The sequence below is a fragment of the Penaeus japonicus genome, unplaced genomic scaffold (assembly GCF_977035675.1).
Source record: "Penaeus japonicus unplaced genomic scaffold, GWHDUDI00000001_assembly GWHDUDI00000038, whole genome shotgun sequence".
In the NCBI taxonomy this organism is placed as follows: Eukaryota; Metazoa; Arthropoda; class Malacostraca; order Decapoda; family Penaeidae; genus Penaeus; species Penaeus japonicus.
In genome coordinates this window covers 18,385,192-18,400,191 of record NW_028234440.1, presented here as the reverse complement: position 1 = coordinate 18,400,191, position 15,000 = coordinate 18,385,192, and the positions used below count along the sequence as shown (strand labels likewise).

General features: G+C 48.4%; 2 protein-coding genes across 6 annotated transcripts in view; one reads left to right on the top strand and one right to left on the bottom strand.

Annotated features, from left to right (window-relative positions):
* The window catches only part of LOC122247485 (uncharacterized), a 30,753-nt gene that overhangs the window by 15,619 nt on the left and 134 nt on the right, over window positions 1-15,000 (top strand). For all 5 annotated transcript variants that reach the window (XM_086533151.1, XM_043006824.2, XM_043006798.2 and 2 more), the window contains exons 6-9: window positions 88-463; window positions 12,366-12,537; window positions 13,069-13,337; window positions 13,588-15,000. The exon at window positions 13,588-15,000 is cut by the window's right edge and continues 134 nt beyond it. In XM_086533151.1, the coding sequence (XP_086389277.1) occupies window positions 88-463; window positions 12,366-12,537; window positions 13,069-13,337; window positions 13,588-14,012 (1,242 nt within the window). In that variant the 3' untranslated portion in view covers window positions 14,013-15,000. The remainder of the gene's footprint in view (window positions 1-87; window positions 464-12,365; window positions 12,538-13,068; window positions 13,338-13,587) is intronic.
* The window catches only part of LOC122247516 (uncharacterized), a 13,484-nt gene continuing 12,778 nt past the window's right edge, over window positions 14,295-15,000 (bottom strand). The window contains exon 6 of the mRNA XM_043006839.2: window positions 14,295-15,000. This exon is cut by the window's right edge and continues 2,110 nt beyond it. The gene's annotated coding sequence lies outside the window, so the exon portion shown is untranslated.

The window sequence follows — 15,000 nt, the reverse complement described above, 5'->3', positions numbered from 1 at the left end:
GACAGATTGCGTGAGCGAGCACCCTTATATCTCCCCCAAGGCCCCTCCCCTCCCCCCCTCCGTTAACCCTTGCCTCTCTCGCCTCAGGTGCGCACCATCAAGATCATCAGCACGGGCGGCAGCGGGGGCGTGAACGGGCGCGGCGTGCGCACTGTGGTGTCCACGGTGCGCCCCCCCGGCTCGGCCTCCGCCTCCGCCTCGGCGCTGAGCAACCAGTCCATCCGCACCGCCCTGCTCAGCACCGTGCGCGGCCAGGAGTCCAAGTCGCTGCTCAAGGGCGCCGCCGTCACCGCCGCCGCGCCCACGGTGCTGACCACCTCGGGACGCCCGTCGGCCGCCCTCTCCGCCCACGCCGCCCACGCCTCGCCCGCCAGGATCAAGGTCGAGCCCGACGAGGACGACGGCGACGACGAGGACGACGACGACATCCCCAGGAACTCCTTCCAGCAGTTGACTCTCTCCGGTGAGTACCAGCAGCGGGCCTCCACTCGGTCGGCCGGCCTCGACGCGGGACTCGACGCGGGCTTTGACTTTGGCTTTGACTTTGGCTTTGACTTAAATCTTGACCTCTGTCTTGACTGGGCCTCGACTTGGGCTTTTGACTTTGGCTTTGACTTCCATCTTGAGCCTCGACTTGGGCTTTTGACTTTGGCTTTGACTTCCATCTTGACCTCTGGCTTGACTTGGGCCTCGACGTAGGCTTTGACTTCGGCCTCGGCTCGGGCCTCGACGCGGGCTTTGACTTTGGCTTTGACTTAAATCTTGACCTCTGGCTTGACCTCGGCCTCGATTTGGGCCTCGACGTAGGCTTTGACTTCGGCCTCGACTTGGGCCTCGACGTAGGGTATTGACTTTAGCTTTGACTTCCATCTTGACCTCTGGCTTGACCTCGGCCTCGATTTTGGTCTTGACTTCCACCTTGACCTCTGTCTTGACTTTGGCCTCGACTTCCGTCTTGACGTCAGAACCTTGACCCCGACCTTGGTGTTGTTATTCTTGATAATGCGTAACGCGTATTTATGTTGCTTATCCTTATCCTTATCCTTATCGTTGGACTGCTGGCTATATGGTTTGTAGCTTATGGCTATCATTACATAAGGAGCGATAATATTCTGTACTGCGTATGTCAGACAGAGAGACAGAGACAGAGGCATAGACAGACAGAGAGAGAGAGAGAGAGAGAGAGAGAGAGAGAGAGAGAGAGAGAGAGAGAGAGAGACATACGCAGACAGACAGAGAGAGAGAGAGAGAGAGAGAGAGAGAGAGAGAGAGAGAGAGAGACATAGGCAGACAGACAGACAGAGAGAGACATAGACATAGACATACTGACTGACAAACAGACACACTGACAGAGACACAGACACAAACAGAGAGACAGGCATAAACAGAAAACAGAGAGACGCCCACTGACAGAGACACACATACCCAGACAAACACCAGATCCAAACTTCCATTGCTTAGTTGAGGGGGGATCGATTTTGTTTTGTCTTACGAAGCGAATCTGTTAGTGAAGACGTGGCTTGTGTCTTTGAAAAGCCACCTCCAGTCTCTCGTTTCTGATCGACTTGAAGGGATGACTTGACTTATAGATGAAGTTGTGTAGAGCGTATAACTTCACGCAGCAGGAGATGAAGTTTACTGGGACACACTTGACGCAGCAAGAGGTGAAGTTTACGAGAACGGAAAACAGCACTCAGATAGAGGGGTTGATTGACGCGTTTCGATGTCCTGTAAGAAGAGGAGGAGGGGGAGAAGGAGAAGGAGAAGGAGAAGGAGAAGGAGAAGGAGAAGGAGAAGGAGAAGGAGAAGGAGAAGGAGAAGGAGAAGAAGAAGAAGAAGAAGAAGAAGAAGAAGAAGAAGAAGAAGAAGAAGAAGAAGAAGAAAGAAGAAGAAGAAGAAGAAAGAAGAAGAAAGAAGAAGAAGAAGAAGAAGAAGAAGAAGAAGAAGAAGAAGAAGAAGAAGAAGAAGAAGAAGAAGAAGAAGAAGAAGATGATGATTTGCAATACGACTCACCATGAAGTTCTAACGCATATGGAAAATCGAAACGCGTCCATTACGTCTCGTGCTTAGTGAATGAAGTTGGCGAAGTTGCTCACATTCGTTCATTTCATCTCTTGCTTTGTGAAGTTTTTCCTTCTCGCCCATGACATCTTGGGTTTAGTGAAGTTAGTGAAAGTGTTTCCCCCTGAGTGAACTTCCTCGTTCTCATCCGTAACTTCGTTGTCATGGAATTTCAGTCAGTACTTTCAGGCAAGAGACGAGGTTATATATTTGATTATATTTGATCATATATTCCTCCCTCCTCCTTCAATCACTCTGAACTGATTTCGCTTTCAATATATACACTTTATTTTATTTCCTTCTTTTGCTTATTTTTTGTTTTTTTGTTTTTGTTTTCTCAAAGCACGTAACACCCCCTACCCCCACCCCCACCCCCACCCAAGGCTTAGGGAGTGATGTTAGGGGTGTGGGGGGGGGAGCGTGGCTTGAGTTCGGTACTTATTCGTGTGGTGACCCACTTGTACGGGGTGGGGGTATGGGGGGGGGGAGGGGTGGAAAATGTCCTCTTTACCGTGCCTTGGGGGTGAGGGATAGCAGGTGCTGGAAGGAGGGTTGGGGGAGGGGGGGGCGAGGGGTGGGGGGAGGAGAGAGAAAGCGAGGAGGAGGAGGAAGGGAGGAGGGAGAGGACAAGGAGAAGGAGGAGATGGCATGGGGAGGATATAGAAGAGAGGGAAGGAGGGAGGAGTAGGGAAGTGAAAAAGAAGAAGGAAAAGGAGTAGGAGTAGGGTGAGGAAAAATGGAGGAGGAGGAGGAGGAGGAGGAGAGCGCGGGCGTCAGGAGTGAAAGCACAGCAGATAAAAAGCTTGTCTTGAGCGCTGTTCTTACAATTTGCGTAGATGATTACAGGCATTCACGCCCCCCCCCCTTCGTTGGTGGGGGTTGGGGGTTAGGTGGAGGGGGGTGTTGTTATCTTTTAATCTTATCCCCCCCCCACCTCCCTCTTTCTCTCTCTCTCCACCACAGCTTCTGAAGATAAGTTGTCAAGGTCGGTTTGATTGCTGGCCTTACTCAATTAGGGGAATAGTCTGTGGGGGTTCTCTCTCTCGCTCTCTCTCTCTCTCTCTCTCTCTCTCTCTCTCTCTCTCTCTCTCTCTCTCTCTCTCTCTCTCTCTCGCTCTCTCTCTCTCTCGCTCTCTCGCTCTCTCTCTCTCGCTCTCTCGCTCTCTTCTCTCTCTCTCCTCTCTCTCTCTCTCTCCTCTCTCTCCTCTCTCTCTCTCCTCTCTCTCTCTCTCTCTCTCTCTCTCTCTCTCTCTCTCTCTCTCTCTCTCTCTCTCTCTCTCTCTCCCTCCCCCCCTCTCTCTCTCTCTCTCCTCTCTCTCTCTCTCTACCTCTCTCTCTCCTTCTCTCTCTCTCTCTCTCCCCCTCCCTCTCTCTCTCCCTCCCTCTCCTTCTCTCTCCCTCCCTCTCTCCCTCCCTCCCTCCCTCTCTCTCTCCCTCCCTCCCTCTCTCTCCCTCTCTCCCCCTCTCTCCCTCCCTCCCTCCCTCCCTCCTGGCGTACATGATAGAGAAACGACTCGCTTCGCTGCAGCTTTCCGAGCCGGCTAAGGCAAGTGAGAGGAGGAGGGGGGGGGGAGGGGGGCTAGAGGAGCGAGAGGAGCGAGTCGGTGAGTGAAGGAGGGGGAGAGGGGGAGTAGGGGAGGGGCAGACAACGGGACTTCGGCTGTGGTCGCTCCTACGCCCATCCTTGGCTGCCTGCCGCTGCCTTCTCCTCCTCCTTTTTCCTTCTTCTTTCTTCTTCTTCTTCTTCTTCTTCTTCTTATTCTTATTCTTCTTCTCTCTCTTCTCCCTCTCTCCTCCCTTCTCTTTTTCTGTCCCTCCTCTTCTTCTTCTTCTTCTACTTCTCTTCTTCTCCTCTTCCTCCTTCTCCTCTCTTCTTCTTCTCTCTTCTGGCGTTCTGATCTTCCTTCGCTGCAGCTTTTCTTCTCTGTGGTCGCTTACGCCATCCTTCTGCCGCTGCCTTCTCCTCCTCCTTTTTCCTTCTTCTTTCTTCTTCTTCTTCTTCTTCTTCTTCTTCTTCTTCTAATTATTCTGCTTCTTCTAATTCTTCTTCTCCCCCCCTCTCTCCCTCTCCCTTTCCTTCTCCTTCTCCCTCCTCTTCCTTCGCCTTCCTTTCCTATCTCCTATTCTTCCTCCTCCTCCTCGTTTTATTTCTTTTGTTTTCCTTCTTTTATGTCTTACCTCTTCCTTTTTTCCTCCACTTCAATTTTTGCTTTTTTTTTTTTGTTCCCTTATCGCGACCATTTCTAGCACTGCTACTAATATTGATGCTATATCCTCTCTTAGAATTACCGTTACTACTGGGACTTATGCTACTACTATTATTACTACTACTACCACTACTTCTACCACAACTATAACTCCTAGTACTACCACTACTACTACTTCCACTTCTACCACAACTATCACTACTAGTACTACCACTACTACTACTTCCACTTCTACCACAACTATCACTACTAGTACTACTACTACTACTACCACTACTACTACTACAACTACTACTACTACTTGTCTGTTTTTTTGTATTTTTTTTTAGTAAGATGTCCTTTAGTCCTATTGGTTAAGCCACGCCTCCAGAGACGCCACCTTTCATGTCTCTGCCGGGGACACGCTTTGGACGTTCGCTCATTGAGACGCCTTTACTATGGCAGTTGTTACTACTACGATTACTTCTACTACGATTACTACTGCTATTACTACTTCGATTACTTCTACGATTACTACTACTTCTGTTACTACTACTGCTATAACTACTACGATTACTTCTACGATTACTTCTACGATTACTACTACTGCTATTACTACTATGATTACTCTTGCTACGACTACAGTTACTACCATTACAACTACGATTATTACAACTGCTACTGTTCCTACCACATCCACACCCCTCTCCTTTCTCCCCTTCTCTTCTCCCCCTTCTCTCCCCTTCCCTTAACCCTTCTCATTCCTTCCCCTCCCCCTCCCCCTTCTCATCCCTTCCCTTCCCCCTTCTCTCCCCTTCCCTTCCCCCTTCTCTCCCCTTCCCTTCCCCCTTCTCTCCCCTTCCCTTCCCCCTTCTCCCCTTCCCTTCCCCCTTCTCTCCCCTTCCCTTCCCCCTTCTCCCCTTCCCTTCCCCCTTCTCTCCCCTCCTCTTCCCTTCCCCCTTCTCTCCCCTCCTCTTCCCTTCCCCCTTCTCTCCCCTTCCCTTCCCCCCTTCAATTCCACCCTCCCCTACCCCACCCCACCCCACCCTTTCCCCTCCAGCGCTGGTCAAATCTTTCGAACTATTGTACGTTACGTTTAAATCCCACTCGCGCAGGGAGGGAGGGAGGAAGGAGGAGGAGGGGGGAAGGGAAGAGGGGGAGGGGGGAGGAGAGGAGGAATTTTTTACCTCGTTGAAGATGCGTCCAATGTGCAAGTTTTTTTTTCTATTTGCTGTTTTTATCATATGTTTTACCATGTATTGTTAGTCTTATTATCATTACGATGGTGATTATTGTGGTTATTACTACTACTATTGTTATTACTATGATTACTGTTACTACTATTGCTACCACTGCTACTATTATTACCATTGCTGCTACTACCACTACTACCACTATTACTACTTATTCACTACATTTTTTAATACTTGATGGTTTGTATTTGGTATATTATTATATCGTCAGTAGATACGGTATTCTATGATTATTATTACCATCTTTATTATTGGTTTCTTCTACGTCTTCTTCTTCCTCTTGCTATTTTTCTTATTGATTATTATATATCTATTTCCTTCATATTATTATTATTATTATTGTCTTTAATATTTGCCTTGAGTTGATATAGATAATTTTGAAGGGGGTACGGGGGGGGGTTGGAAAGGGGATGAGAGTGCGAATTCGCAAGGTGCGTTCGGTGCCCCCCCCCCCTCCTCCTCCTCCTCCTCCTCCTCCTCCTCCTCCTCCTCCTCCTCCTCCTCCTCCTCCTCCTCCTCCTCCTCATAGCCTAAGGGGAGGTCAACGCACTTACAGGTAGGCAGGCAGGTAGAGTGGCTGAGGGCTGGGGGCTGGGGGCTAGGAGGTACCTTGAGGGATGGGGAGGAGGGGGCTGGGGGGAGGGGAGGGGGGGTTGGACGGCCAGTCCAGCTCGCATTTTTCCCTCTTAAAGAAGAGGGTGGTGGTGGTAGTGGTGGGTATGGAAGAATGTGTGTGTGTGTGTGTGTGTGTGTGTGTGTGTGTGTGTGTGTGTGTGTGTGTGTGTGTGAGGGGGGTGAGAGAGGTGTGGGGGAGAGGAGAGGGAGGATGGAAAATAGATTAGTAATGACGACCGAAGCCCAGGGAGACTGCGATAGGAGTCAACTCGAGGCGCGTTTGCGAGCACCCCCCCTCCCCCTCCTCTGCCCACTCCTCCTTTTCCTCCTCCCTCCGCCTTTTTCTACTTCTACTTCTTTTCTTTCTCCTCCTCTCCAGCTCCTCCTCCCCCTCCAGCTCCTCTCCTCATCCTGCTCCTCCCCCTCCTCCTCCTCCTTCTTTCTCCTCCTCCTCCTCCCCCTCCAGCTCCTCTCCTCATCCTGCTCCTCCCCCTCCTCCTCCTCCTTTATCCTCCTCCTCCTCCTCCTCCTCTTCCTCTTCTTTCTCCTCCTCCTCCTCTCCTCCTCGCCCCCTCCTCCTCCTCCTCCTCCTCTCCTCCCCCCTCCCGTGCTATCTCATATCCTGCAGGTGTCCTTGTCAGGTCGAGCGACATTCCTCCTTCCGCCCCTTGCTCGAGGGTTCGTAGGATAGGAGGGAGATCGAGGGGAAAAAAAGAGAGGGGAGAGGGTCGTGTCGTGTCGTGTTTGTTTGATGCCTTCTGTCTCACTCGAGGGGAAAAGGTAGTGGATGGAGGGAGGACGTTATAGTTCGAAAGGGGAAAGAGTCCGTTTTAGTCATTTCTCTTGTACGAAGACATGAGTCGGTGTTTGAGGGGAAGAAAAGGGGTATTATGTTTGGGATTTTTCGTTGTTTGTTTAGGTGAATGCTGTACCGAGAGCTGACTGACTCGAAAGGGGGGGAAAAAAGGGGGGGGAAAGGGTCTGTTCGTGTAATCATGTCTTATGTTTATTTCGGTGAGCGTTATATACCAGACGGTGGGTGGGTGGGGGTGGGGGGGTCGAGGGAGGGAGGAATAAAAGAGGGGAATAGTGTATTTCATGATTTTTTTTTTCGAGTTGATGTGAACGTTGTACCGAAAAGGCTGGCTCGAAGGGGAGGGGAAAAAACACGGAGGAAAAAAGTCCGAGTTGATTACTATTTCTTGTGTCTGTGCGACTGTGAACACCGTAGGCTGGGCTTCGAGTTTGAAGGCTGGTTAATATAATCATCCGTCTTGGCTGAAAGGGGAAGGCGTGCTGAATGAAGGCTGACTGGCGAATCCTCTTTTCGAATCTTCTGGACGTGTAGTGGAGGCCATTTTGAGAGGTTGGATGTGAGACCTCGTGTGTTTTTTGTGTGTGTTTTTTCCCCGTTGCTTGTTCTCTTCGTAATTGCGTTGACTTACCTGTTTGTCTAGTTTGTTAAGATCTGCTTTCGTTTGGTGTGCTACTTCTCGTCTTTCCCGTCTCTCTGTCTGTCTCTACTGTCTCTCTCCCTCTCTTCTCTCTCTCCCTCTCCTCTCCTCTCCTCTCTCCCTCTCTCTTCTCTCATTCTCTCATTCTCTCTCTCCCTCACCCTCTCCCCTACTCTCTTCCTCTCTTTCTCTTTCTCTATTTCTACTCTCTCTTAACCTTCCTCCCTCCCTCCTTCATTCCTCTTCCCACACTTTTTTTCCCTTCTCCCATGCTCTTTCAACCCCCGCCCCCCTCCCTTCCCTCTTGTTCTTCCCCTCTCCATCCGTCCATTCATTCATCCTACCCCCACTCTTCACCCCCTTCCCCTTCCCCTTTCCCTTCTTCTCTCCCTCCCTCCCTCCCTCCCTCCCTGAACCAACATCCCCATAGATGCATTTCCGTGTGCGTGTATGTACGTACATGCGTCGGAGTATTAACCGCACGGCCGGGAAAGTGTAACATTGTCGTTGCGAAAAAGTGAATGGTTTGTATACTTTTATGTGTGTTTGTTTGTATGCTTTTATATGTGTGTGTGTGTGTGTGTGTGTGTGTGTGTGTGTGTGTGTGTGTGTGTGTGTGTGTGTGTGTGTGTGTGTGTGTGTATGCATGCATGCATGTATGCGTGTATGTTTGTAAGTTTGTGTGTGCATGTGCGTATGTATGTATGTATGTATGTGTGGGGATGTCTGTGTAGGTGTATACTTGTACCTGTATCTCTGTGTAGGTGTTTACTTGTACCTACCAGTATCTGTATCCGCCTCTGCACTGGAGTTGGACGCGTCAGTAAAGGCAAGTCAGTCTAACGGGACGGGATGGACGCGAGGGTGTCGAGACTCCGCTTAAAGGGAATCGGAAAACGGGGAGAGGAAATGGCTCCAGGTTGCCCAAGAGAGGAGAGGAGAGGGGGAGGGAGGAAGTGCTTCGCTTCTTGGGGAGGAGGAGGAGAAATGTGGAAGGTATTTCGTGGACTGGAAGGGTTGAGTGAGTAGGAGAAGGGGTTGGGGGATGTGGAGCGGGGAAGGCAGGGGGAGGGAAGGATGATGAAGGAAGGAAGGGGGAGGGAAGGATGATGAAGGAAGGAAGAGGGGGGGGGAAGGTTGAAGGAAGGAAGGAGGGGGAGGGGGTGGGGTGTGAGTGCGTAGGGGAAGGGGTGGGGGGATGTGGAGCGCGGAAGAAGGAAGGAAGGAAATGGTGGTGGGGTGGGGGTAGGAAGGAAATGGAAGGGGAGAGGGGATGGGAGGGGAGGTGGAAGGGGAAGGGGGTGGGGAGGTAGGAAAGAAAAGGGAAGGGGGGAAAGGGGAGGGAGAGAGCGGGGTGGGGGGGGGGAAGTGTGCTGTGCGTGTGACAGGTGAAGTGACGTCAACCATGGGGGGAAGGGGAGGGACAGGTGAGGTATCTGTGGCCTTGACCGCTAGTTGAGGAGGGGAGGGGAGGGAAGGGGAGGGATTGAAAGGGGGGGAGGAGTAGAGGAAGAGGGGAAGGGTAGGGGACGAGGATGAGAAGAGAAGGATGGGAGGGGCAGGGGCAGGGGAAGCTGGGTGGGTATAGGGGGGAGGAGGAGAGGGTTGAGGGAAGAGGTGTGTGTGTGTGGGGGGGGGTTTGACGGGGGCTTCTTCTACGCATCGAGGAAGCCCCGCGTGGTTGGCGAAGGACGGGCGGCCGCGCCTTGGCAGGGAGTGTGGCACGGGTTATACGGTAATGGAAGGGGAGGGGAGGGGAGGGGAAGGGTGCGGAGGGGGGAAGGAGGGATTATGATAGTCGTGGGACATGGTGAGGGGTAAGGGGAGGGGAGGGGAAAGGTTAGGGAAACAGGTGTTGGTAGGATAGGGGCAGGGGGGGGGTGTATGAGAGGGAAATATGCGGGGAAAGAAAGCAGGTGGTGGCGGAATAGTGGTGGCAAAGTGCGTATTATCGAGGGGGGGGGGGGCAGGCCATAGCAAGCTGCTGACAGGGACGGAAGGTGGCAGATTGGCAGATCGGTAGCGAGGCCATAAGGTAGAAGAGGACAGACAACAGGTAGTGTAACGGTGGCAGATCGATAACATGCTGTTGGCAGGAAGGATGGTGGCAGGTAAGGGGAAGGGGGGCAGAGGGGAGAGGGAGGGTGGGGATGAAATGATTACAGCAATCACGTCTCTACAAACAGATACCCACCTCGCCCCCGAAAGGCACACCTTACCCCCCCCTTCCCCCCCTCCCCTCCTCCCCTCACTTCCCCTCCCCTTCCCCTTCCTCCTCCCCCTCCCCCTCCCCCTCCCCCTCCCACCCCCTCCCACCCCATAATACGTAACCCACCGCACGTGACGCCATCCGCTGCCCCGTAAATGTGACGGGCATGATGCAAGGGTGAGGAAATGGGGGGGAGGGAGAGGGGGGAGGGGGAAGGAGAGGTCATTGGCCATCCTGCGGGATAGCGTCCTCGTGGCGGTCAAGACGGGGGTGTGTCTGTCTTCTCTTGTCTGTCTGTCTGTCTGTTTGTTCATCTGTATCTTGTTTGTCAGTCTGTCTGTGCATTTGGTATGTCTGTCTGTCTGTCTATCTGTCTGTATGTATGTCTGGGCGAACGGGTACGTGCCGGTAATTGGATGTGAGTTTATGTCTGTCTGTCGGTAAAGACGGGTATGTGTCTGCCTGCCTGCCTGCCTGCCTGCCGGTAATAGGATGCGAGTGTGAGTTCTGTCTGGGTTATGCCATAGGTTTGGCTTGCGTATGTGTGCGTGCATGTGCAAGAGTTTGAACGTAGGTATGACACTGTACAAAAGTGTACATGGATGTGTGTGTGTGCGTATGCGCGTGGCGAGTGGGCGAGTCTGCGATTGCGTGTGTGTGTGTGTGTGTGTGTGTGTGTGTGTGTGTGTGTGTGTGGAAATAGAAGGGGGAGGGGGGGGTCGTTGCGGTCTGGCTCGCCAATGCGGCAAGAGTAACGGGGTATTAACGGCCAAGAAGAGAGGAAGTCTTCGGAGTAAATTTGTTTAATATGTTTACTTGTCCTTTTTTCCGTGGCTTGTGGAGTTTGTTGAAAAGGTGATTCGTTTTTGTTTGTGTGCGGGCGTGTTTCCGTTTGCGTTTGGTTGTGCGTATGTGTGTGTGTGTGCGTGCGTGCGTGCGTACGTAATTATGTGCGTTTATTTATGATGTAAATGTGTGTGTGTGTGTGTGTGTGTGCAATGTATATTTACATATATATTAAGCAAATACAAATGTGATAGCAGGTTGAATTTCACAGTCAGCCCACCAACTATCACTTGAACCGGGAGGGAAACTGGTATAAAAAAAAAAAAAAAATACAGGCACGGAATCCAGGCAAAAAACAAAAACAAAAAACTGAAGCAATATATTTTAGACCAGGGACAAACAGGAGAAGGAGAAGGAGGAGGAAAGGGAAGCAGGCTAGCAGGCCGGTCGGTAGGAGGGCAGGTCACGGTCCAGGAATGATCATGTTTCCTGTCGGATTTTCGAGAAGCAGCCAGGTGAAAGTTCGAGACTCCTTCATCCTGTTTTGAGTTCGGGTTTTGCCGGCGTGCGATCGGTAGAAAGGCTGCGTGAGGTGGACTGGTTCGCCTGCCTTACTTATTTGTGCGTTTTCTGGTTTCCTGGACTGGGTTCGGCTGAAGGAGGGCTTATTTTCTATTTATTATATATATATATTTATATATATATATATATATATATATATATATATATATATGTATATAGATAGATAGGTAGATAGATATATGTGTATATATTTTTTTCTTCTTCTTTTTAGAAAATTTGGCTTGATTTTTTTTTTTTTTTTAGTCTTTCTTGGTAGTAGGGTATATTATACATATATAATTTTATATATCTAAGTCATTTATTTATTTATATACACATAAAGTGTATGCATATAGTACATAGTACACACATATGGTATAATATGTACATTCCATTGCTTCATATACAGTCATTATATATGTGCCTGTGTTAAACAAAGACCATACTTTTTGCTTTTGTTACTCTGGGAAATATCAACACACCACCATAGTTAATGACAGAAGAACTACATCCGCAAAATCATATATTAGTCCAGTACGTAGCCTTAAAAGTACAGCCACAGTAGGATAATGAGCATTTGTTATCCTAGTCAAGAGGGGGAGAAATACAGTACATATGGCAACTATAACGAGGTGCCATTAAACCATTGAACCAAAATTACCTGTGATATGACCATCAAATCAAAATTGCAGGTAATGAGAGCCTCCACTTCCCAGGTGTGAATCCCAAATTACCGTCACCAGGTGTTCTAAATGGGTTTAATCCCCCTGAATATTAGAGGCTAGAGTGTGAAATGTATTTTAAAGTGGGATATTGAGAGGCACGTGGCTTCTGAGTGATGAAAGGCAAATGAAAAGTAAAAATGTTTGGAAGCATAGGGTGGTACAAAGTGGAATTAATTTTTCTACCACTGGATTTTTTGGTTGCCATGGATTTGATTTTATTTATCATTGACAAAAAAAATAAAATAAAAATAAAATGCTGGGTTTGAAATAGTAGATACTATTGAATTTTTAGGTTTATTGATTTCTTTATTTGACATGGTATGAATTTTTTTGTTTTATGTTTAAGATGATGAATATTATAGATTACTATATTTTAAATAGTAGTGTGTTTTTGTTAAGTGATATGGTCTCGCATCATAATAATCATCACGATAAGTCTTTCACTCAAGAACATGACGTTTCACATAACTGCAACGGAGCATTTGACTCATGGATTTCCCCCTTTTCCTCGACAGACGAAGAGAAGCGACTGTTGAAAAAGGAAGGTATCCAGCTGCCTTCACACTACCCACTCACCAAGCAAGAGGAGAGAGAGTTGAAACGCATCAGACGCAAGATCAGAAACAAGATCTCGGCTCAGGACTCCAGGAAACGCAAGAAAGAATACATTGATGGACTGGAAGACAGGTATGTTACCTTCTTTTTATTTATTTATTTATTTTATTTTTTTTTTTTCTTCTTTTTCTTTTTTTTTTATTACTTATTTTTCTACTTCTACTACTACTACTTCTTCTTCTTTTTCTATTTCTTCTTCTTCTTCTTCTTCTTCTTCTTCTTCTTTTTCTATTTCTTCTTTTTCTTCTTCTTCTTCTTCTTCTTCTTCTTCTTCTTCTACTACTTCTATTACCTCTTCCCCCTATTTCTTCTTCTTCTTCTAGGATTATCATTGACATATAATTAGACATAAAACTATTATTATTATTATTATGAAATGTAGAACTGTTGCAAAAAAATCTGTAGGACCTCACTCTCTGTTGATAATAATCAGTATAAAGATAATAGAAGTAATTGTAATAAGCATTATTTATCAAGGTTGTTATAAAGTAAAATTATCCCAATGTTACACTGTTGACATTACAAGGAAGGCTGAATCCTTCCCAGACGTATGATTGTAACACCAAAGCTCAAAAGCCTCATGCGTACCTCACCTTTTTACAGAGTGAAGGCCTGCACAGAAGAGAACCAGCAGCTCCAGAAACGCATCCGAACCCTCGAGGCACAGAACGAGTCCCTGCTGGTGCAGATGAGACGGTTCCAGAGCGTGTTGACGGGCGGCGGAAACAGTGGTCGCTCACAGGTCAACGCCTCCACGGCACTCATGATGCTGATTCTGTCTGCGGCCCTCTTCATCGTGCCCTCGGTCAGACAAGATGCAGCCGGGTCCGAGAATGATCTGTCGCTGCCTGCGTCAAAGATGCCGTCAGCAGGTGGGTCTTTTCTTTCCTCTGTTTTTTCAGGTTTTCAGTTCATGTTGATGTCTTTTAATAGTTGACTCTGTTTTGATTTGAGTCCTTGTATGGTTTATATTTATGATTTTGTATGTTTGTATATAGACAGTCATGGGCTTATGTGATTATACTTTCCCTTGTGACAAGAGACTTTGGCATGGTTAGAGCAATATTTAGTCAATGGTTTATAGATTTCATGTAAATATATTAATTTTGTTTTCCTCTTCAGGTCATTCCCGCAGTCTCCTGGAGGCCGGCAATGGTGGCCTCGTGCCTGGTGCTCTGGACGCGCTGGAAGGCGTTGATGATGAACTGCCCTCAGACCTGGTCAGCCCACAGGTCCTGGCCCTGACTGACCATGATTACACCCCAGTGGCCAAGCGCCAGCGCACCGGCTCCAAGGGGATCAACTACTACGTCCCCCCCCTGGACGACATAGGACCCCAGAACGGAAAAGTGGATGCCGGTGGAGGGTTCCCCCCGGACGACAGCTCGGGCACGAAGCTGGCCGCAAGGATAGTGGACGCAATGGTGGAGCACGTGACGAACAACTACTCCGACCCGGGAGGGCAGCACAGCAACAAGGCCCAGGCTGTCGTGGTCAACCTCGGTCAGGGCAAGAAGAGGCTCCGTGACGATCTGGAGTTGGAGTGATCGGTTTTCTAAGAGCACTGTGGGTGCATTCGTTTTTTCGCATAATAAGGAGATGATTTGCCTCAGGTTGGTGTGACTTCATGGCTAAAGTTGCATCTCTTTGAATGGCCCTGTGTGCTGGGTGGGGGGACCTACCACGGCGGCAGAGGCTGCCACGACCCTGAAGCCAAGTCCCTGAAGTCCTGTGGGTTGCAAGGACAAAGCCATCTTCCCTTTCATGTGTACTGGAGGCTGTGCTAGCATTACAATAGTAAGATTTGAAAAAGCTAAACGATTAATTAATTTTTTTTTTCTTCTTTTTTTCTTTTATTTTTTTTCTTTCGAGAGGTTAAGGCTGGTGGGAGATGGCAGGCTTCTGCAGACTTGTGGTATCATTGTTAAGCTGCACTGTGTGTGTGGGTGGTGCATTCATGTAGTATAGTCGGGTGGACAGCTGGAACCAGTCGCTGTGGGGCCTCGAGCTGATGCCCTGCTAATCTATGGAGGGGATGAGGGGACTCTGTTCATTATGCCATATGGGTTTTGCTTTGCTGTTATGTTACTAAAGAATATTTCTTAAAGATTATTGTAAGATTATCTATTAAGAAATCCTGTTTCTTTTTAGACTTGTAAGAGGTACAACTATGGAGAACTTTAAGATAATTTAGTGTTTCCGAACATTAGTGGCTTTTTTCGTGCGGATGATGAAATCCGCAGCATTCTTCACATTGAACTCGTGCAGTGTTGTCTTACGACCATCATCTCTTCTCTTTCTCGCAGAGTTAAAGGAATTAAGAGTTTATCCATATTTTAACTCTTTGGTTAAATAATAAAACACTGATAATCTAAAGGTTGGGTGCAAAGATTATGTTCAAATATATTTCAATTGTGCTTAATTTGAAATATTTATAGAGATATATAATTATAATTTTTTTTTTTACACGTTTGTATTCAGTGGTGGTAAACACGGAATACTCTTTCTTCGACCGATTGTTATGGACCAATGCAA